This window comes from Neocloeon triangulifer, unplaced genomic scaffold (genome assembly GCF_031216515.1).
Source record: "Neocloeon triangulifer isolate White Clay Creek 2 clone unplaced genomic scaffold, ASM3121651v1 ptg000022l, whole genome shotgun sequence".
NCBI classification, from domain to species: Eukaryota; Metazoa; Arthropoda; class Insecta; order Ephemeroptera; family Baetidae; genus Neocloeon; species Neocloeon triangulifer.
The window spans coordinates 3,026,841-3,049,079 of NW_026775562.1; the positions used below are offsets into that span (position 1 = coordinate 3,026,841).

General features: G+C 37.8%; 2 protein-coding genes across 4 annotated transcripts; one reads left to right on the forward strand and one right to left on the reverse strand.

Moving 5' to 3' along the window:
• The first annotated feature begins 35 nt into the window (after window positions 1-35).
• LOC132204125 (huntingtin) lies at window positions 36-11,059 on the forward strand. Of its 3 annotated transcripts, none has more exons than XM_059632404.1 (43): window positions 36-228; window positions 340-523; window positions 578-856; window positions 920-1,210; window positions 1,264-1,450; window positions 1,501-1,665; window positions 1,727-2,080; window positions 2,136-2,308; window positions 2,363-2,518; window positions 2,573-2,733; window positions 2,790-3,000; window positions 3,058-3,182; window positions 3,238-3,383; window positions 3,432-3,710; window positions 3,763-3,875; window positions 3,925-4,110; window positions 4,158-4,436; window positions 4,493-4,802; window positions 4,857-4,993; window positions 5,046-5,276; window positions 5,481-5,674; window positions 5,731-5,873; window positions 5,931-6,132; window positions 6,235-6,325; window positions 6,608-7,026; window positions 7,086-7,223; window positions 7,277-7,421; window positions 7,474-7,581; window positions 7,643-7,798; window positions 7,851-8,037; window positions 8,089-8,368; window positions 8,426-8,668; window positions 8,719-8,811; window positions 8,864-8,937; window positions 8,995-9,104; window positions 9,158-9,355; window positions 9,410-9,591; window positions 9,656-9,815; window positions 9,875-10,101; window positions 10,155-10,317; window positions 10,371-10,531; window positions 10,694-10,781; window positions 10,842-11,059. In XM_059632404.1, exons 1-43 carry the CDS (start codon window positions 149-151, stop codon window positions 10,935-10,937), a joined length of 7,905 nt encoding a protein of 2,634 aa, XP_059488387.1. In that variant the 5' UTR covers window positions 36-148; the 3' UTR covers window positions 10,938-11,059. The 3 variants fall into 3 exon arrangements, with proteins under 3 accessions (XP_059488387.1, XP_059488388.1, XP_059488389.1); XM_059632405.1 differs by having other exon boundaries at window positions 6,235-6,316; XM_059632406.1 differs by having other exon boundaries at window positions 6,235-6,298.
• LOC132204623 (allatostatin-A receptor-like) lies at window positions 10,998-20,985 on the reverse strand. The gene is made up of 8 exons (XM_059633244.1): window positions 20,975-20,985; window positions 17,347-17,601; window positions 16,859-16,951; window positions 12,790-13,050; window positions 11,977-12,190; window positions 11,458-11,679; window positions 11,158-11,305; window positions 10,998-11,105 (listed from the first exon to the last, which is right to left on the reverse strand). Exons 1-8 carry the CDS (start codon window positions 20,983-20,985, stop codon window positions 11,080-11,082), a joined length of 1,230 nt encoding a protein of 409 aa, XP_059489227.1. The 3' UTR covers window positions 10,998-11,079.
• Between the last annotated feature and the right edge of the window lie 1,254 nt (window positions 20,986-22,239).

The window sequence follows — 22,239 nt, forward strand, 5'->3', positions numbered from 1 at the left end:
TGGTCTCTCCAGCTGGAACGGCCTGGGTCGGAAAAATCAAAATAAATGGCTCAAAAGAACTGTCAAAAGCCGAGATTTGATTGCCGCGATGTCGTGATTGTGAGCGTGAATTGATTGAATTTAGTGACGATCCGAGCGGGAATTCGCGATGGCCAGTCTTGAGAAACTGATCAAGGCGTTTGAGTCGCTGAAACCGGCCCTGGCGAATTCTGAAGACACCCAAAACAGGCAAGAAAAATTTAAATTTTTAAAATAAAATATTGATGTCAAATAATTATGGATAGAAAATTTTCAACAAATCAACGGGCTTGAAATTCATTTGAATATTTTTCAATTTAGGAAAAAGGAAAAGATGCAGCACTGTGTTGTTGTGGCCGAAGCTTTGTGCGCCCCGGGTTTGCGGAACACGGCCGAGTTCACCAAAATGCTGAGCATCGCTTTCGAGACCCTGCTGACCACGGCAGGTGATGAGGATGCCGACGTGCGGATGGCAGCCGACGAGAGTCTCGACGTTATCACTCGGGTTTGTTACAAAATTTATATTAGTTTTGACAACTTTATAATTTTTCATTGGCAGTCTTTGATGGAAGGCAACGCAGGGAAAATTCAGGTCGAGCTGCACAAGGAGTTGAAAAAGAACGGAAACCCCAAATCCCTGAGAGCCGCCCTGTGGAGGTTTGGCGCCCTGAGCCACCTGATCAGGCCGCAGAAGGGCAGGGTCTACATGCAAAATCTGGTGCCTTGTTTGGACCAGATTGCAAAGAGGCCCGAGGAATTGGTGCTTGAAACGCTGGCCACAGCTGTCGAGCAAATTTTCAGTGCAATCGGCACGTTTGCTGTTGATGCGGAAATCAAGGCAAGATTCAGCAAAAAATTATTTGATTTATAAACAATTGGAATTTTTTTATTAATTTTTTAGTTGCTGCTGAAAACTTTCCTGGCCAACTTAAATCAAACCTCTGCAGTGTCACGACGAACGGCAGCCAACTGCGTCCTCTCCATCTGCCTGAACTGCAAAAAACCACCTGTATTTTTGGCTTGGAGTCTTAATTCTGTCCTGTCGGCACTCCTTCCTCTTCAGGATGATCTAGAGACTTCAACCATCATTGGTGCCCTTGGCTTCTTTCGACTAATGGTGCCACATTTCAAAGGGTCACTTTCTGATGGCTCTCTGGAGCACCCACTCGTTAGCAAAGATTCCTACATTCAGGTATGGATTTTTTTTTTTAAATTATAGAAATAAATTTTGTTTAATTAAAACAGATTTATGAGCTTTGTCTGCAATTTGTGGTCCACCCCGACCACAATGTGGCCAATGCGGCCATGGAGTGTCTCCAGCAGTTTTTGCGAAACTGTCCGCCAGTCGTGATAGAAATGTTGACGGACCCAAAGGGCCAGAGCAAATCGTACATATCCAATGCAGAGAATTCTCTTAAGAAGCGGTCGTTCAGTAATATTTCCGTTTACCAAGAAGATTTGTTTTTAATTTTTCATATTCAGGTCAACTGAGTGTGGCTACTTCTTACACCGGGGAAGAGCCAAGTAGTCTGATGGATGAACCCGCAGTTCATTTTCCAGCTTCAAAATTGCACATGGGCACCGAACTGCCCAAAGACTTGGATTTACCACTCGACCCCACAGTTGAACCTCTTCTTTCCCTCCAAGGTTTTATTTATTTTATAAATCTCTAAACATTTTTTAATTTAATTTTTAATTCTATCAACAGGCCTTGACGTCCTTGAAAGCCCAGTCCACATTCCAATTCGCATCCCACGCGACGATTCATTTGCAGAAGACAGATCGGAAAGTGAGGCTGCCCCGTCTTTTATAGAATCGGAGCCAACCTCGCCCAAATCTGCTCGACCTTGCAACGTGGGAAACTTTGAGGACCCAGACGTGGTCCTCAAGCACTGCGCCAGGTTGTTGGCTCATCAGTTTCTTTTGAAGGGTGTGGATGGAGGTCTTTGGGAGGACTCTGAGGTCAGGGTTAGTGTAAAAACTCTGGCCTTGGCATGCTTGTCTGGAGTGCTCACTATTTACCCCGAGGCAATAAATTTGTGCTTGGACAAAAACGACCCAGGTTGGAAATATAATTTTTTTTTAAATAGTTCAACTTCAAAATTTTTAATTTTCAGAGAGTCAAAAGTTGTCAGATATTCTTCTATTTGCTGATCACAGTGACCCTCAACCACAAAGTTTGGCAAGCCAAGTAGCGGCCTCTGTTATTTGTGCTGTTTTTAGATCAAATGAAAACTCATTTTGGACCTCGGGACTCAAAATTGATCAAATGTTGGATCCCATCTTGAAAGTAAAAGCAAATTTATATTATTTATTATATCTTAATTAACAAAATGTATTTCAGGGTATAAATAGTGAATCGTCAGTTACGATTCACCAGACTTTGTCAACATTGGCAACTTGCATATCTGCACTGATGGGCAGCTCGGAAAGTTTCCATGCAATAACATTACTGGACGCTGTCGTTCAGCACAAAAGCAACCCCTACTGGCTTGTCAGGGTAAGAAAGAAGGTAATTATTATTATGATTTTTTTACTACACAAATCCTTCCAGGTCCGTCTTCTGGAATTGGTTGCTGAGCTCAAGTTTTCTGTTTTGGCTTACATTTCAAAAAGCTGCCGATTGCAAAATATTTTCCTGGATGATGTTGTCTTGCACCTTCTTCATGACGAGGACTCGAGAGTTCGATCAGCAGCCTGCTCAACTTTAACTAAGTAGGATTTACTTAATTTTAATTTTATGAAATTATATCCAAGTTAATAATTTTCAGAATCATTCCTAATCTCTACATGCCTCACGACAACCCTTTGGAAAACCCTTTGACTGCGAATGCCAGGCATTTGAGTATTAAAATTCTGGGACCTTCATCATTTATGCACTCGAGTCAAAAAGATATGCTCCCGAATTTAGGCTTCAATTTGTCGAGAGTGGTTTCGACTTTGAAAAACATGCTTCTGACCTCTAGAACAAAGCACCTGACTGTAATTATTATAATTCTTAAAATGATTATCAATTAATTAAAACCATTTAAATATTAGTTTGGCTGTTGTGAGGCTTTAGCAGAGCTTGCTAACAACTATCCTCCGAGAATTCACCAAAAAGCGTGGGGATGCTTTTATTTGAGCAGAAAAGAAAAGAAGGCAACGTTGAAAAGATCAGCGAGGTAAATTTAATATTTGAATAATTAACACTTTTTTATGTAATTGAAAACATTACAGCCAATCTGAGATGAAGCCAAATGAAAACTGTAGCCCAGCAACTTTGTTCCTCTCCTCGACTTGCGCACTTCTTACCACTTCTCAGACCACAATAGATCTTGGGTGCCAACAAAAGCTTTTGAACTTCGCTGGCAGTTTGCTTGAAGGTATAAATTATTAATTTTTAGAACAATTTAATAATGAAAAATATTTAGGAGCCCTTGAGTGCTGCTTGAGCAAAAAGGATTTGCAGAATTCCTCGAGCAACGCCACCTCCGAAGAAGAACAAGCGAAACCACCTTGGGTTCACTTCATCAATGAAGCAAAGTTAGCGTCGGTGACTGATCAACTATGGAACCACACCTGCCAGCTCCTGGCAATGTTTGCTTTGACTTTGGACGACACTCCGACCACCAAAAACGTCCTTCCTCAAGCTTTGAATGTCCTTCAGTCACCTATCAAAAAGAAAAAAGAACAAAATGACAAGCTCGGAGGTAAATTTAATTTAATTTCTTTTGAATAGGTTTAATGTTGTTAATTAAACAGCTGAGGAAAAGGAAGACAAGAAGGGCCAACGGCACTTTGCCAGCCAGTTTGCTGCCAGCCAGCAAAGCATGCACATTTTGGACCTGATCAAATGTTCTCACTCAAATTACAAGGTAGATTCAGCGTTAAATTGATTGAAAATTTTTAATTTTTCCTTTGCAGCTCACTCTTGATCTGCAAGCCAGTGAGAAATTTTTGGCTCTGCTAAATTCAACTCTAGTGGTGATGGCACAAATTTTGGAATTCACCACAATCACTGAGCTTGGAAGGGTAGCAGAGGAGCTATTGTACTACCTCAAGTGTACAGTGTCTGTTTGTCCTGTTGTGACCGTCAAAGCTGTTCAAAAAGTAATTAATTTAAAAAAAAAATGCAAATATTTTACAATTTTAATTAGCTTCTGCGAGGTCTGTTCGGCTCTAATTCGTTCGCTCCTTACGAATTTGATGTGCCCATGTATGGAGGAGGACTCTATGAGGGCTGTTTTGCCACCCACTACAGGCAAGTGTTTGCAAATGTGGAGGCACTGAGGTCTGGAGCAAGCAGTCTCGAGAAAAACACAAAGTATATAGTAGAATCTCTGAAACCGATCAACAAAGCGATCAAAAGCAAAGACAAAGTTTCTCTTGCTGCGTACATAAAACTCTTCGAGCCAATGGTTATCAAATCTTTAGAGGTATTTTAAACATGATAACTATAGCTCAAAAACAAACTGTTTTCTCAAACTCCTAGCAATACACAGTGACCAGTGACGTTGAGCTTCAATGCGCCGTTTTGAGTTTGCTCAGCCAACTGGTCCTTTTGAGAGTCAACTACTGCCTACTCGACTCGGACAGAATATTCATCAATTTCGTTCTCAAGCAATTTGAACTAATCGAAGAAGGCCATGCAAACAAGGCGTGGTTGTTGGTGCCGCAGATATTCAAATTCCTGGTCCAACTTTCCTATGAGAAGAATCACTCGAAAGCAATAATAGGGGTGCCGGAAATTCTGCAACTCTGCGATGGTCTCATGGCTAGTGGACAGCCACCCCAAACACATTGTAATTCTATTTTAATTTATTTATTCCAATAATTTGATGAATTATTTATTTAAGGTATTCCTGCTTTGGTTCCCATTGTGGAGGACGTTTTTGTGTCCAGAGGAGGGCAAAATTTAACAGACTCATCTGAGTTGGAGACGCAGAAAGAAGTCATAGTTGCAGTTCTTTTAAGACTGGTTGATTATCATGAGGTATTTTTTATATTTATTTGTCTGATTCAAACTAATTAAATATATTCTGCAGGTTTTACGACTTCTGGCTCTGATATTGTATCAGAGTAGGAAAGACAAAGAAAGATCTCGTCGTTGGGCCACAAAGATTTTGGACGCTTTACTGCCTACCTTGAACAACTACCAAGTCCGTTTGGACAGCTGGGATGCACTGGACTCACTTTTGCAGCTTTTCCGATCACTTCCAAAATCTGTGGCCAACAATATAGACCCTTTGTTACTCCATCTTTTTGCTGACCCACCGGTAGGCAAATGATTTCTTGTATTAATTCCGTAGTGCTTAGTGAAGTAACAAATTTAAAAATTTAGCTTTCAGAAAATGATGATTTTGAAGAAACGGACCCGTTGTTGTCGTTTCTTGTAAGACATGAGTAAAATAAATTGCATCGATTTTATTTGTATTATGCAAATTTTTGCAGTATACTTAATTTGTGATAAACTTTTTCAGTCTGAGGACATTTTCATCTCAAACCAACGCTGGCTGGCCAGCTTCTCCGTCGTTCTCTCGCACCTCCTTGTTGCCAGCACAGAGGAAGATGTGCTGCAAAGAATTCAGCACCTCAACCTCGACGTGGGGAAAAACATGGCAGACCCTTTAAATGTTTCACTCTCCACTGACCCACCTGATATTATATTTGCAAGGTTAACTCAAAGTGCCTCAAGCTGCTCAAAACTAAAAAATTGTTCTGTAATTGCAGACTCTTGTTCTTAACTGTTGAGACGGTCATGAAGAGGGTCGTACATTTAGTAACCACCTGCAGCATCCCAATGAATTCCACTGAATTCATTCAACAACAGGCTGCCCACTTGCTCTTCCTTGTTATTTACCTGCTTGAATCTGGTATAATTCATTTGGCATAATAGGATAAAATTTTACTTTAAATTAATTTAATTTCAGGCGCCTACTGCAAAGTGGCAACGTCGGCCATTCATCTAGTCCAAGAAAAGCAACTGCATTTGGACAGTATCAACGACCTTTTTATTAAATCTTCTTCTTTTTGCCCCACTCTTTCTATTCAATGGTCTTATCTGCTTGTTCTTCTTGGATACGGGGAGCGGAAATTTTGGTCAAAATTATTAGGACCGACTTCAAAGCAACAGTAAGATTATAAATCCAAAAAAATTATGTATCAAACCTCTCTGGAAACAAATGATTTGATGTAAATTAACATGTCGGGTATTTTCTAAATATTTTGTTTCAGACATTGCTGCATAAGTGTGGAGACGGTGCGCAGAGCCGGCCTAATTTTCTTCTCAGACTTAGTAGTACGTTGCTTGCAAGAAGTATGTGTGGTATTTATTTTAATTTCAAACTCCCAGCATTGCCCCATAATAATTTTACCTGAATGGTTACTAGACATTCTATTTACATTTAATATGTGTGCGGCACTTTTTGATAATTTGGCATAGCTGTTCTTTTTTATTTCAATTGGCAATTTGGTTTAAAACCCTGCACTCGACGGCGGCTTCGAAATTTGTAAAAAATAAACATTTTGAATTAACTGAAGCAGCCTAACCCCTCCTGATCTAAGAAAATATAAGAAATAAAAAAAAAAATTGTTTTTTTTTCGACAGTGTGACACTTTAGGTGAAGAGGAGCATCTTCAGTGGCTGCTGCGCCACCACCTGGCTGAAGTGGTGTTGCTGAGCAAGGAGGTGCCGGTCCAAGAGCTAATCCACTCTGTACACCGAGACTCGGCGGCCAGTGGCCTCCTGCTGGCCGCCTGTCCCTCAGTGCCTCTGACCTCAGTGGCCACAGTTTCGCGTTTGGCCACCGGAGTGCTTGAAGGGGTGCACCAGGAGCAGACGTGGCCTCTGCTCACCTTGCTGGTGGGCCAATTGTTGCCCAGTGTGGCGCCTCTGGCCGTTCAGCGCCAACTGACTACCCTGGCGTGCAGAAGAACGGAGATGCTGATGCTGCTCTCGGAGGAAGAGGCGGCAAGCAAAGTGGCCCAGGGCGAGCTCGACTCCCTCATTTACGGATTGGAAGACAGGTGTTTTTTAATTCTTTGGTTTTGGTTAAATTTTTCTAAAAAAAAAAAAATCAAACTAGGCACGAGCGTCTCAGAAGTTTATTGACCAAATTGAGAGCCCAAGTGTTTGGAGACTCGGCCGAAAATTCCCCGGCCGTCACTGCTAATGGAAGTGGGGAAGCTGATGAGAAATGGTTCATTTCCCAAATCAAAGAAAGGTGAACAAATTATCTAAAGGATAAATCATTTTTCTAAGACTCGATTTTACTAGGTGTAAAACCTGTGATCCGATCTGTTGTGCAAAACTCATGGGACAGTTATCGATGTCTGACGCTATCAGTGTCATGGAACATGCAGATTTCAACCTTGACGTTTTGGAACACTGCTTTGCAATTGGTGCAAAATCTTCCGAACAGGCAAAATTTATATAATTTCATTTACTGATTTTATAATTTAATTTTTTCGCAGTTGACAAATGGCGGATATGAAGCGAGTCCACTTCTCATTGCCTCCCAAAAATTCCTTTTTGCGCAGCTGCAATTATTTCTTCAAATCTCCCCTGACTACAATGAAATGGTACTTTCATTGACATTTATTAATTTATTTTCTTCAAAATAATCTAAAATTTGACTTCTAGGAAAAGTACGAGGCGAAGTTGACGGAGTGCTTTGGAAACAAGAAATGGATGTCAAAGTTGGTGCCCCTCGCAAAGGCAGTGACGGTGTACATTTCGATAAGATGGCTCAGAGAATATCAAAAAAATATTCTAGTGTTTGGCCTCACTTGTCTTCAGGTAAGCCTATTTCTTTGCAAAAGTATATTTAAAATAATCAAACCTCACCTAGGCCACTAGTTTCTACTGCAAAAACTCGCCGTCCAATCTAAGCGACCTTTTGGAAGCAGCAGCTGCCGTTTTGTCCCTGAACTGGCCTAATGAACCAAGTCTAGTCCCTCTAGTGTGCTATGCCTGCAGTTCTCTGTACTCGACAACCCTGAGTCTATTGAATGTAAAATCTCTGCCAGCCCCCTCAGGTAAATTTATTTAAATTTCTCTTGCAGAATTTTACTTCGTGATTTTTGAAGGAATTGCAGCCGATTGTCCAAACGCCAAAGTTCAAATTGCTTCATTGTTGGTATTACTGGACAGTATTCGACAAAAGGAACCGAAACTGCCACGATTCTTACTCGACCCCCTTCGGACTGTGATCCGCAGTTTGGCTGCTCTTCCTCCCCTCTTTGTGTTAGCCTGCACCCCTCCCGAAGCCCTCAAAATGGGCTGGAGTCCGCCTCAGGAGGTGCAGTTTCCCACTTTGCCTGTCGACTTTCTTCTTGAGACTGACGTTTTGGAACAATTCATTTTTAGGTTAAAATTTAATTTTTCTATTTTTTGGTGGACAAAAGTTAACAGCTTGATTTTTAGGCTCAACTCGCTGGGCTGGTCAAACAGACAGCACTTTGAAGAGAGCTGGATGGCCTATTTAGGAGTATTAAATGCAAGTCTGGAGCACGATTTGCAGCCAGAAGAAGCCACGGCCATTAGTCAGGCGCAGTGCTTGGCCGTCAGAGGAATCACGTCATTAATTTTGCAAAGTTTGGCTCTACCAGAGCCTGGACGGCTTGTTTGCAGTACTTACATCCACATTCCGAGGGGAAATAATGAAATGTGATATCAAATTTTTTATTAAAATCAAAACTAAGATAATTTTGATTTAGGAATGCAAGTTTGAAATCTGCTTTCAATCAAATGGACTGCATAATTAGCAAGGACGTAGAGAGCAATTTGGACAGATTTGGATTGAAGTCATGGTAATATTTAATTTGCACTTTTTTAAGGATAATTAATCTCTGTTTTGAAAAGCTATGGGTACGGTCAGCTTTCCAGAAGATACATAATGGAGACAATTCAACGGTCGGAAAACCCTTCTTCACTTGGTAATTTTTTGTAAATTAATTTTTTTTTTAGTATTTTGATATTTATTTTTGTTTTAGTTCATGAAGATTTTGTTAAACGAGAACAGCGCCTGAAATCCATGGGCCTCGACATTCACTCCTGCCTCCACTTTTTGCTTGAACATTACACTCAACTGGCAGACCCTCAGGTATATTATTTTTCTTTGAATAAGAAATTTTTAAATTTATAGTTTCTTTCTAGTCTCAAACACAACTTGTCTTGCTGGTGGACGTGATAAGATCTGTACTGATGCTCTCGGACGTTTTCACTGAGAGGTCTCAATTTGAATGGATGCTGCTCAAATTCCTCGACATCAGCAAAAACCACCCCCTCGAAGATGAAATCATGCATGAACTTTTGACTCTCGGCGTTTGCAAGGCATCAATTGTATTGGAGCTGGTAAAATAATAGAAACTCCACAAAAGAAATTGATTAAAAATTGATATTTTTTAGATGGACCCGGAAACCTTAGAAAAGGTGAAGAAAATGTTGGAGACAAGTTTACGAAGTGGGTTTCTTCCATCCCGATTGTGCGGCTTGCAAGGTTTGCTGTTCCTTTTGCAGAGCGACCTGTCGGACGAATTTGTTCCCATGGCTATAGAATATGTGCAAAAACACATGGACCTGGCCTCAGGGTAACTTAAATTAATGATTTAAAATGTCTTTTTTCAATTATGAAAATCAACTCTTTCAAATCAGATCTAACAGCCACAGTGAGAGACACCTTTATTCGCTATGGGCGTTGATTTTCTACCTGCTCGAAGCTGGCAACGCCTCCGAATTGGCACCAGCCTTATTGCAGCTGGCCCTGGCTTTGGCCTCTTCAGGACAGAGCAACCTTTCTATGGCATTAGTTAAGGTTGCCTGAAAATCTTCCTAGAACTTCGTCTTTTTAAATTTTACCTTTACTCATACCAGGGGCTTGAGAGACTGACTATTTTCGGGACACTCGACGTTTCCTCTAAAGGTCAAATCACCCGATTGGCCCTCGAGAGGCTCAGGTCTGCACACCCTGCCACCAGTATGGCCGGTCTGCGCCTTTTGCTGGCGTGCATGTACACCGGCCAGCAGGAATTGGCAGATTCCTCGGAAGACCCAGAAATTCTTTTGCAAGCCCTAGAGAAAACATCCGCCCTCTTTGACAAGTAATTTTACAATCTCTAGTGAAATTAAATTAAATTTTTATTTTAATTTTCAGAGTTAAAAAAGGTTATCCTCAAGAGGCAAAAGCGGTCTGCCAGGTGCTCCCAGGCGTCCTCTCAGCATTTTTCCCTCCATCAGAAATGCTGACGAAGGTCATCGGAGAATTCATTTCAAATCACCAACCGCACCCTCAACTCATGGCTGATGTCGTCTTCCAGGTGAGTTAAAAACCTTTTAAAAATTTTCAATTTAAATAAAATTTTCTTTGCAGTTACTGGCCGATGCCTGTTCCCGGGATCAGTTGCCCCTTTTGCAGGACTGGCTGGTTTTGTGCTTGTCAAACTTCACACAATGCTCGCCTGTCGGTATGGCTGTGTGGAGCCTGACATGCATCTTTGTTGGCGCCTCCAGCAACCAGTGGCTCAAAGCTCTGTATCCTTTCAAATGTTGTCATTTTATGTTAATTTTTATTTAATATTTAAGTCAAGTTTTCATCAAAGTGGTGTAACTAATTTTTAATTCATATAGTCTGCATTAACTTTTTCTTAAATCATTTCTTTAAACTTGAGATATTATAACTTAACCACCCTTTAGATTTCCTGTGATCCAAGCTCGAATTGGGAGATGTGAAAGCCAAGACTTGGCGATTTTCCTGGTTGCTGCGGACGACTTCTATAAAAAGGTGATACAGAAAAATGCAAAAGGTTGTTTTTTTAACAGGAGTATTATTTTTATTCGATAGCTTCCGGAAAATTTGAAGCAGCAATTCGCAAAAGCATTCCAAGCTAGTTCGAGCAGCGGACCATTTCAAGATGTGATTGCCAGACTGGCTCTATGAAAACTTCAAACTTCTGACTTTCAATAATGTACTCGTCTGTTATAATCAAAACCGTTGTTTCACGTGTTTACAAGTGTTATTTTATTGAACAATAATAAATTAAATATATATATCAACATTAATGAATAAAAATTTTATTTCTTCACACAACCGTCGAGTCGAATCGTACTATAGAGGAAAAGTTTAGAGAAAGATATTCAAGGGACAAATAAATGCATACCATTTGAAGAAGACGAGCGAGCGCTGAAACGCACCCGTGAGTTGTTGGAATTTTTCCGAGAGGCAGAAAACTTTCGAGAAGTTGAACTCCTTCTCTCAACTCGACTGCGGCACAAAATTCTGGAGTAACACAAGTCGGCCAGATCTTCCTGTGAATAAAATAGAGGGCAAAAATGGCTTCACAAAGGAAAAAAAATTGATCGATTTTTATTCTATTCCCTGCAAAGTTCAAGTGAAACTTTTCATGAACTTGTTACTTTGAGATAGTTTAATAAAGGCGTTTTTTTTATCGGTCGCTTACCCTGAAATTTTTGTTCATAAAGCAGTAGAGCAGCGGGTTGATGCAACTGTTGACGCAGGCCAGGTAGTGGCAGCAGAAGTAGGCAATGCCGTACACATTTTTGTGGAAGTCGGAGAGGTAGACCCGGAATTCCGGTAGGGAATAGTACAAGAGGACAAAGGTTTGCAACGGCAGCCAGCAAACCACAAAACTGACTACAATCGCCACCGAGATCTTGAAAACCTGCAAGAGGAAAAGGATGAAAACGTTTGCGGATCAAATTCTGTATTGCTTTTGTGAATGCCTAATGACGCACTCACACTTTATGTAATTATTGCGTGTTTTCAATGCTCTTTGTGAATTTAACCAATTTTATACACTAATACCGGATAGCGCAAAATGGCTTGTAATTAATTTGACTCTGACTATGATATTTAATATTACTAATTAATCATGGAAATCGAAATTGTCATCTCATCCATATTTCAAAACAGATCCGCAATTATCGTCAGAGAATTCGTAGATAATAATAATGCGTACCTTGACTCTGTTCTTCATTCTGTTTGAATCGTTCTCATTAGCTATCTGCACTCTTGGTGCTTTGTGGCTAAACCACAAAGTCCAGGAAGTCACTGAATAAGCCCAAAGAAGCAAAGCGAGAGGCAACCCAAACGTGGCCCCGAATACGACGAAAGTGTAGACTTGTGAAATTTTCGACTGCGGGTCCCACTGCTCGGCGCAGTCATACAACTTCCTACAAATATAAATTATGCAAATTAAACAAAAAAGTATAATGGAAAATTTTAAAGATGGTTTAACAAGCGTGATTAATTAAATTTAATCAAAACCACCGGATTTAAAAGATTTAAACAAATTTGCTTTGAGAGCGAACTTGATTTAGGCGCGAAGGCGTATTAATGTAAAAGTTTTCTTTCCCAAGTGCAGGAACGCCTTGCAGGCGTCAATTTAGGCAGCACCTTGAGCACACCCGACGAGCGGGTTGCATAACCACGCTTTTAACGGGTTCCAAACATGTCGGGAGTTCTAAGGGATTTTGAAGTGCGTTAATTAAGTTAACAGGCTCTGCGTCTATCGTTTGATGCTCAAATTTGTAAGCTGACGTCGTCCGAACTTTTAGAGAGCCTCTTTGATGTTACAACATGGTTATAACAGCATTTGACTGGACTGCATAAAGTTTTAGTGCTGATCAAGCGTCTAATATAAAAAAAATTCTTCGAAATTTTAATGAGCTACTTCTCAAAAATATTTTAATTCAATAACAAACATTTTTTACATAAAAAATTCTCTAGGGAATAATTATTTTTCATAACAATCTTGAAATGAGAAACTTACTGCCTATTGTAACGGAAAGGAACAGCCTTGGTGATCCAGAAAATGTGCGCCGAGGCGGCCAGAGTGAGCGTCCAGATGGAGAAAATGCACCGACGGGCTCTTTTGCGACCGATCTGCAGTCGCATGGGGTGCACTATGGCCCTGTAGCGGTCAAAGCCCATCGCGACCAGCGTGTACACGGAAACCACCACCGACACTTGCTGCATGTAGAGGACCACAGGACACCAGGAGGGCGGGAAAATCCAACGGCCGAGCATGAAACTGCAAACAAATTAAACCAGTCTCACCAGCTAAAATTCGGCACAAGTGATTTTGATGGCAAATTTTATTCTTGAATTAACATAATTAATAATTATTCTCGCACCTTGTTAGGAGAATGCCATCTTCAGGGTGTTTTCTTTTAAAACAAAAATGTGGCAATAGACATTACTTTATTTTTTAAGAGTACTTTAGCAAAAAAAAGTTTGTACCGGAGAAAAAAATTGCAAAACTTTTCACCACTGGTATTGCTATGGTGCTGTTTCTGATACCATAACTTAAAAAACGACATTCTTGCTCAATAATCAAGTCTGAGTCAAACAATTCAATATCAATTTTCACTTTGATACGCATGGTATTGGTTTTTAATACGTCACAAATTAAATTTTAAATTGCAAATCTAAGAAAAGTGCAAAAGGCTGGTCGTGTCCGCGCCACGGTTCGGGAGGAACCTGGGAGCTTCGGCAGCGCGTCTCCTGCCCAATGCTCGGCGTCTTGAGTCTTGAGTCTTCTTGAGCATTGGGCAGGAGACGCGCGGCCTCCACCCTCAGGTCATCCAGCATGCGGGAGTGACATGCGGGGAGGGAGGGCTGTGGTGACGCTTAGCAACCACCCTAATTTCAACACCACCAAATCCCTTCCTAGCCATTCATACACGCAAAACCTGGTCGCATTTGATGCCCATTTTATATTTCAATTCTCCTTAATTTGGAAATCAATATTTTGCAACCCGCCCTGGATTAAAGTTTGACTTTCCAGTTTTTCGCTTCAATAGATTTGAAACTTTTAACCAGAGGAATATATATTTTAATTAAAAAACGTGTTTGAAATTTCTGCTCAGGACTATTTTTGCGGTCAGAGAATGGCGGTAGACCTTGGAGGGCCTGATGCAACTAGGAAAGTTAGATTCCATTGTTGGATGTCAAATTAGAAAAAATTCTTAGGGCGTATGTAGAAACTTTCACCTGCCTGGTAAAACCAAACAAGTTAAAAAGGCGACTAAATTAATGTGAAATCGACTTGAAACAGCGATTCTATGAAAAATGGAAACCCATTGAATTGCCAAAAAACTTTTTGATCTATAATTCCAAAACAAATTATGAAGTAATTATGCCTTTGTCATTATGGCAATAATGTGATTCGCAGCCAAAAAAGCAAATTTCAAACGTGTTGAAATATGACCTTGCGTGCTTCCCGACGACTTTCTCAGGTCAGGGGTCACCAAATCGCAAAAACCAAGGCATTTTCGGCATCCTCGTGAAACAAGCTTTGCGCTGGTGTGCCGTTTGTCGCTCCAAACGATCGCGTTCTTTTCAAAGTTTTGAGATACGCCCAAGAATTTTTCAAAATTTATCGTCCAACAATGGAATCTAACTTTCATAGTTGCATGAGACCCAGAGACCCTCCAAGGTCTACCGCCATTCTTTAACCGCAAAAATAGTCCTGAGCAGAAATTTCAAACTTCTTTTTTTATTAAAATACGCAAACTTCTGGATGAAAGTTTCAAATCTATTGAATCGAAAAACTGGAAAGTCAAACTTTAATCCAGGGCGGGTTGCAGAATATTTACTTCCAAATTAAGCAGAATTGAAATAAAAATTGGCATCAAATATGACCACGTTTTGTGTGTATGAATGGCTAGAAAGAGAATTGGGGTTGTTGATGTCCGGGTGTGGTCGCCTAACATCACAGGTCACATTGCCTATGCCCTCCCACTCCCTCCCCCATGCTGTCCCCGCATGCGGAAGTCTTGGGGGCTGAGGTCGCCCGTCACCTCTCCAATGCTCAAGAAGACCTCAAGAGCGCAAGAAACGAGCATTGGAGGAGGTGGCGGCCGAGCGGCCAAAGCTCACAAGTTCCTCCCGAAAAAGTCCCGAACCTGTGGTGCGAACACGGCCATACCTTTTCCACATTTTTTTAGAATTGTAATTTTAATTAAATTTGTGAAGTATTAAAAATTAATATCCAGGGTCTCAATGTGAAATTGGAAAAATCCATTATTATTAAATAAGCTTTTAAAATTTTTTTAGCTTAAACACTGTCGCAAATTTCACTAATCTTAAAAATTCAAATTTTTGTAAAGATTGGCAATATTTTTTATGAGAAATTATCAATATAATAATTTTTAAATCAGCCTCATGAACAAATAAATGAAAATTTAATCAAATTAACAAAACTTCAACCAGTTAAGTTGGCAAAATTGTAGCCATAGTTTGACTTTTTATCATTTACAAAGTTCGAGTTATTTTCTACTTTTCACTTTTTTTCGTTACAAAAGCAATATTTATAAATAAACTTTCTCTGAACTTAAACAGTATGATAGTGCATTGATTGGACGAATAAACAATACAAAATTATGCATAATCATGCTTAAAATATTTTCTACATTTTAATATATATGCAAAACTAATTTATTCATATCAAAGTTCCTTATGCAAATTTAGTATATAATTTGAGCAGTAAGTTTTTCCTTTCTCCGAGCAAAAACAATTGTTCCGTTGGGATGTTTGCAGAGCGCGAGAAATAATTTAATGATACAAACGCAGACGGGCCGTGTTATTGTTGCCTCTTCATATTCAAATTTGAGACGTGAAGACGGTTAAATAAGATAAATAAGCATCGCCTCAGGAATTGGCGAGGGAACCTGAGCTTAATCTAGGAAACAACGGCGCATATGGATTCCCCAGAGTAAATTCAATAAGTCAATAATAATTGTGCTTTGAATAATGCTCCCATAGCTGCCGGGCCACAAGCAAACCATGAGTTTGTTTTGCTATGCGGTTTCTGGTGTCTTAACTTGTTACGAAGTGTTGGAGATGGCGAGAGATTAAGTTACATCAAAAGTGATCAAAAGGATAGGAAGAGCCGCTACCAAAAATGCATTAAATGCAAACGTATACAATTTTTTTAAACCTCACTTTTACAATGATTAAAAAATGACCAATTTATTAAATTTAATTAGCTGTTAAGATTTTTTTTTAATTTTAACTTTTTGATTAACTATCAGATTTCAGAAAAAATAACAATATCCTTTTAATATTTATTGAGAAAATTTTATTAGATAAAAGTATGAAATTTGAAATATGTTGAAAAATATTTGTCCCAGCTTGAATTTTATTACTAAATTCTAGACTGTTTGATTGTTTGAATATTTTTTGCGACGTCGCATGGAGAAAACGATATTTTTGTCTTGAATCGCATTGCAAATAAAAAGACCTTGAATGAAGAGTATTGACAGTTCCTAAAAGGAAGATAAGAGATTTAAAAAAAATAATGTAAGGTAAGGAGGAAAGTAGACGACGCTGTTAAAACTTTCTTGGAATTGATATTCATCTCCAAAAGCACTAAATTCCACGACATCCATTCCTCAGATATTATTGGCATTTGTAAATTGAGGAAAGAGGAGATCAAGTTGATATAAATTTATATAATGATTTTATCATGGTTCGAGACAAAATATTTTAATTAAAAATAGTTAAAAGACACAACTTCGTATCCCTATAAACGAAATAAAAATTATTCTACCTGGCTCTCGGAAGTTTTCGCAAAATCTTTACTGGTGGTAATGCCTTAAGAAATTTTTTATATCGATAGTTCAGTATTTACTTTGCAATATTTTGTTTTCAATTTAAAATCTATAGCTACAAACTGGATAAATAAACACAAGTAAAAAGTTTCTTATTTTGATCACCATTTTTTCCTGCAAATATTTTGGGAAACTTGTTGTCAAGGGTGGGCGGAAACAGGAAAGGACATTGTTAGGATCCGGTAAAAGCTTTTTATCTTTTTCTTTCATCTTTTAGAAACTCACTGCGTGTACGTGAACGGAATTGAGAATATGGCCATCAGCATGTCTGCGCAAGAAACGTTGATCAAATACGGGCGGAGAGCTCCCACAGACGACCTGCGGAATTGAATAAAACGACCTAAATAAACAGGATGAATCGGTTATTTATAGTTCGGCTATTCAACGGATTTGATCAGTGGAAATTTGTCTTGAAAATATAAAAACATTCCCTAAAAGAACGGAACTTTAAACATTTTATTTTAGTTTGCAGTGAATTTACAACATAAATGGATTAGGTTGAAATATAATATTATAATTTTCATTTCATTGTCTGCCAATAAATAATTATAAATAGTTCCAGAAGTAATTATCATATCATAAAAAGGAATAATAAGAAAGAACAAAAATAAAAAATTTAAAAAAACCTTTGATCAAGATTATCGTTTTCAGCATTTTTGAGCTAGAAATTTATTTAAAATTAATTAATCCATTGGTGAAGGCAATGAAAATACCTTTGGCCGGTGAGCAGGATGTAAATTTGCAACGCGTTGAGCAAAAGAGCGGCCACTCCAGTGACCGAGTAGAGACCGATGAGCACCCCTTGGGCGACCATCGAGTCGAAAATCTCAAGCGGCGGGAACTCGAGATTTTTCAAAAGGAGAAGCGTGTCGTTCAGGGTCATGTTCCACTTGGCAAGCAGCTCAGGGCTGAGCTGCTGGTGCGAAGGTCGCGCGAAAACGACCAGCAGCAGAGGAAGAAACTTGAATCTGGCAAATGATTTTCTTTTTAGTAATTTTCCGTAAAGTTTATCATTTGATTAAGGATAAAATGGAGTTTTTCTTTACAATTTACTGTAATTTTTAATAATAAAGTAACATTTTTTTTTTAAATACAAAAATAACTTTGTAAGCAAAAATCACTGAGCTTGATTGTAAATTCATTTCCTTTATTCAGATTTCCGGAATTTTAAATTGCTTAATTGGGAATTCATCGAAGCGGAATTTATAACCTGCAAAAGCGAACACAAGAACTTCTGATTGAAATTTCCAGAAATTAATGGGTTTTTTTCTTTTGATCTTTGTTAGGTCACGCCAAATTGGGAAATTGAACTTTTATAAAAAAAAACCTTGCTGATTACATGAATGAAAATTAGAGTTAATCAAAGGAAAAAAGGTCTTTTAATTTCCCGCTTTGAATTAAAGGCAAAAATCAATAAATGCACGTTCGCTTGATTCGCTTCTCTCTAATTTTGAATCGCAAAACGTCCTTATTTAGCTTTCGAAATGTGAAGATGTGAACCTGTATAAAACATTTGAGAGAACAAGTGGGCAATCAATTAAACGGAGACGTTCAAAGAGCGACGAAGGAAAGCGGAATGTTTTCTTTGAATAAATGTTTCCATTGAAAAAAAGCTTGAATACTTTCCGCAACTGTTTGCAAAGCTATTTCATGAGCAAAAATTGGAGAAAAAAATTGATGTAAAATATTTTAATAATACATGTCTGCAGAGAGTTGCAAAAACTATTCAAAGGCTTTTTTAATCGAGGAGAAAACCGTTTCTTTCAACATGAAGAAGACGTCAAGTGGAAAAGTGGAAATTTCTTCAGTAAATAAATTATTTGTTTTATTCAAATTCAAAGCAAAGTTTCAAGCGTCTGTTTTGAACTTTAGCGAATTAACTGGTACACAGGCTTCTGCTCGAACTAGAGCCACAAATGTGTGGTGACAAGCGCAGCAGCCGAAACCGCAAGCATCAAATTTATAATTCAACGTGGCTGCGTTGAATAGAGGGAGAGTGAACAGTTAGTATAAAACATCATGCTTTTCAACCAGATAAACCAACCGGAAATGAAAATTTTGATTGAAACAAATTATTATGAAAATAAAACAAATATTTTTTTTTAGATTTTCTTGAATCCGTTGAAATATTAGAAAAAAAATTGTCATTTGGTTTTGCTTATTTGTTTACAATGAAAAAAAGTGCTAAATAAAACACTAGTTTGCAAACTAGGCAAACAAAAACGTCCTCTTTGCAAAAATTTTATAATTTACACATCTCCATATATTTGAAATAACTACTGGGAAAGAATGAGCAGGGATATTTGGCAAAATATTCTGGCCGACCAATGGCAGAGCAAGTCGCTCATAACAATGCAATTTTTTGCTAAAATCGACAAACAAACATTTTCCACGTCCAAAAACTTCCTTTTGAAATTTACCAAGTGGAACAAAATAAAAAAAATTCTGCTTTACCGATTCGGTGTCAAAAAGAAAGCCCACGCGCTTTCAACAATTATTTCCCTCTCTCTTTAGCCATCAAGCTATTCAAAGCTTGTGAATTTCCCTTTGATTAATAAATCGATCCTTTTCCATCTGGAATTTAGAAATAGTAAAATTTTGAAGTTCTGTATAAATCAGCGAAAATAACACAATTGTTATTCTTTTTGTTTTAGCCCAGTTAATTTATTTATTTTGTGGAGATTATGTAAGAGCTGCTCTGGCAGATGAAGGTTAATTCTAATTGAGGGCAAAAGAGCTTAAAATAGAGTTATGCAACGGAAAATTCAAGGCATATCTATTTCGTTTCATAGCGACTGTTTCATTCTCACAAGTGGTGCTTACTTAGCAACATGAATGCCGGAGGATCGAAAACCATCGCGTTTTTTTCACAAGCACCGCTGGAAATACTATGAGGAAAATTCAAACTGGAAAATGAGACGAGATTCAATTTTCATATTCATACAGAAGAAGGAATTTGACAACGTAGTCCTTTTCAGTTTGAATCTCGCTTTTTCTGGAGTAATTTTCGGTTCGCCTTTTATCGAAGCCACAGAATAAAAAAAATGGCAGGAAATGAGAGACATCTCAATCCACCTTCGCGGATCATTGAGCTTATGAGGCTATAAAACCATTTCTCGAAGCAGATTAGGCCGGAAATAGGAAAAAATGCTCTCTCATTTTTAAATTTTTCGTGGTCTTAATTGATTTCTGGAAGTTTTTTATTAGTTTCAAACTGAGGAAAACTTTGTTTATAAGTTTCAAAATCCAATTTTTATCTGGGCTGCAAAATTGTATGTAATGCTTTGCAATCTAAAAGTTATTAATTGAATTAATTGGATGTTTTTTGTCTTTAATAAAATTTGTTCGTTTAAAAATTAAACTGAATTTATTATTTAAAAAATATGCAAACTTATTTTATGAGCATGAAAAACACATTAAACATGACAAATTGAACAAATAACCAAATAATACAAACTTTTAATTAACAAATTCTTTAGTTTTTTTTTCAAAATTGGAATAAACTTTGTTTTTTACTCATAAACGTCTCCTCGCGTTCCAACTTCTTCACCCAAATAAATTTTATTTCCAAGAACCGTAACAATGAGTGCTTGTTTCTATTGACGTAAGCAGCAACTTGAAAACAATATCATTCTCGTTAAAGGAGTCCCAATTAATTAAGCTGTTTGCAACCGGGTCGTGGGTTTTGTTTTTGTTGTTGCAAACATTTCACATTCAAAAGCGAATAAATTATTTCCTACACTTATCTTGAAAATCGAAGGTTGAATAAATTTAACGTTTTATACAAGCGCTCATGGAATGTCTCCTACAGGAAACAAAATAGCGCCGCTGGCTTCATAATAATCCTGACTTTAGACATTTCATGATATGGCTTGACGTTTTGTACGCGAAGCAGTGTTGCGCGGGTTGCCGTCCAACGACATTTGCAGGCACACCTCAACGAAAACGAAAAATTAACCCTTTTAATTTCCAGAAGGAGAAATATATTTCATTCTCTTTATTGAATGTTAAAAAAATTCATTGTTACAAAATTAAAGCAAAACATAGCTGTTTTATATCAATAAAAAGTGTTTGAAGTAAAAAAATTTATAAATTGTATCCTGCTAAACTAAGCAATGAAGGTATCAATAAAAAATAATGAAATAAATAATTTTAATTGAATTTGAAAACATAGAAAAAAAAATTATGTAATATGCTGTTGGGATATTTTAACAAGCTAAGCTCTCATTGATGACAATTATAGAACATTTAAGGAAGGTGCATGTGTTTTCATTTCAATTATTCAGAATAAACTTATGAAATATTTAATTAAATAAATTGATGAAAGAATTGTTGTCTCACCTCTCCTTCATGGTGTTCACCCCCAGAGTCCAAATTGATACTGGGCCCGGTGGATGCTGCGAATAATTCGCCAGGCATTCTCCTCTTGGAGCACGCGCCCTGCCCCCTTCATGTTTGGAATTCCTTTTGCCAAGAGCAACTCGATCCGTCAAGGCTCCGTTATAATAAAACCCTTGACAATGAGTCAAAGTGACGAAGCAAAAATATGTTATCATTTCAAGATGATCAAATTCTTCAAGAATTAAAATCTTTGCATAAATTCCAGTTGAGATTAATTTAATTTCATAGGAAATTTATATGAACATAAAATAATTTAGCTTTCCATGTTATGGCTAAATTAATTATTGTTAAATCAAGATTAAATTTTCATTCTGCTTGGAGCCTTTGAATATATGACAGAAAGCTGCGTTGAACGGAGTATGCAGCATCAAAAATGCGCTACCGGAACTACCTTAAGCAAGTTCCATTAGAGAGAAAATTTGCCCCATCAAGGCTAAATGCATAAAGCGTTCCCCACTTTTCTTTTCATAACCCTCCAGGAATAAAAATACAAAAAGAATGAGGAAAATTCTTCTTGTAAATTAAAAACGTTTTCGTTTTAGTCTTAATTAAAAGTCGTGTCTATAGAGATCGGTAAGCTCAAGGCACGTGGGTATAGCGAAAAGTTAATTTATTAAGAGGGAGAAAATGAGAAATCTTCCTTTTGAGAAAAGAAGTTGTAAAGGGAAAAGAATGTAAAGTTAACTTTCATTTTATGGCTCTAAATTTACAGAAGAACATAAAAAGTTTCTAAATGGAATGTAGGGTTCAAATTTATTTTGAATAAATTTCTAGAATGAACAAAAGCAGAAAGCTACACTCGAGGTGGATTGCATGAAAAATTGAAAAAGTTTTTCATTTTTCATTTGCAACAAGCAACCCCGGTTTCAATTTTTCATTATAAAGTATGAATGTTTCATGTAAATGTTTACAAAAATTACGCAACCACAAGAAACTAATTTATTAAGGATCTTCTATAAAACACAGATTTTTTAAGATAGCATTTAATATTGTGGAGAACGGGTAATTTAATCCTACACTTTGCAACAACCTAAAGCACTCAAAAGGAAATTCGACTGTAAGGAATCTTGTCCCTCCTTAGAAATCATTAACATACTATAATTTCTGAAACACACTTCAACGTTCAATGGTAAAGTTTGAGGCACTTTGATGAAAGAAGCAAAATCAAAGTTCTCCGCAATCGAAGAGTTGATATAATTTATTCA

Bases quoted from the DNA above. Each gene is read 5' to 3' on its own strand.
- LOC132204623 (XM_059633244.1), bottom strand. The intron at 11,680-11,976 runs GTACGCATTATT...TTCCTCTTGCAG, and splicing joins GAATGAAGAACAGAGTCAAG to GTTTTCAAGATCTCGGTGGC. The intron at 11,306-11,457 runs GTAAGCGACCGA...TTTTATTCACAG, and splicing joins TTATGAACAAAAATTTCAGG to GAAGATCTGGCCGACTTGTG.
- LOC132204125 (XM_059632404.1), top strand. From the start codon at position 149: ATGGCCAGTCTTGAGAAACTGATCAAGGCGTTTGAGTCGCTGAAACCG. The intron at 7,422-7,473 runs GCAAAATTTATA...ATTTTTTCGCAG, and splicing joins GTGCAAAATCTTCCGAACAG to TTGACAAATGGCGGATATGA. The intron at 8,669-8,718 runs GTGATATCAAAT...ATTTTGATTTAG, and splicing joins CCGAGGGGAAATAATGAAAT to GAATGCAAGTTTGAAATCTG.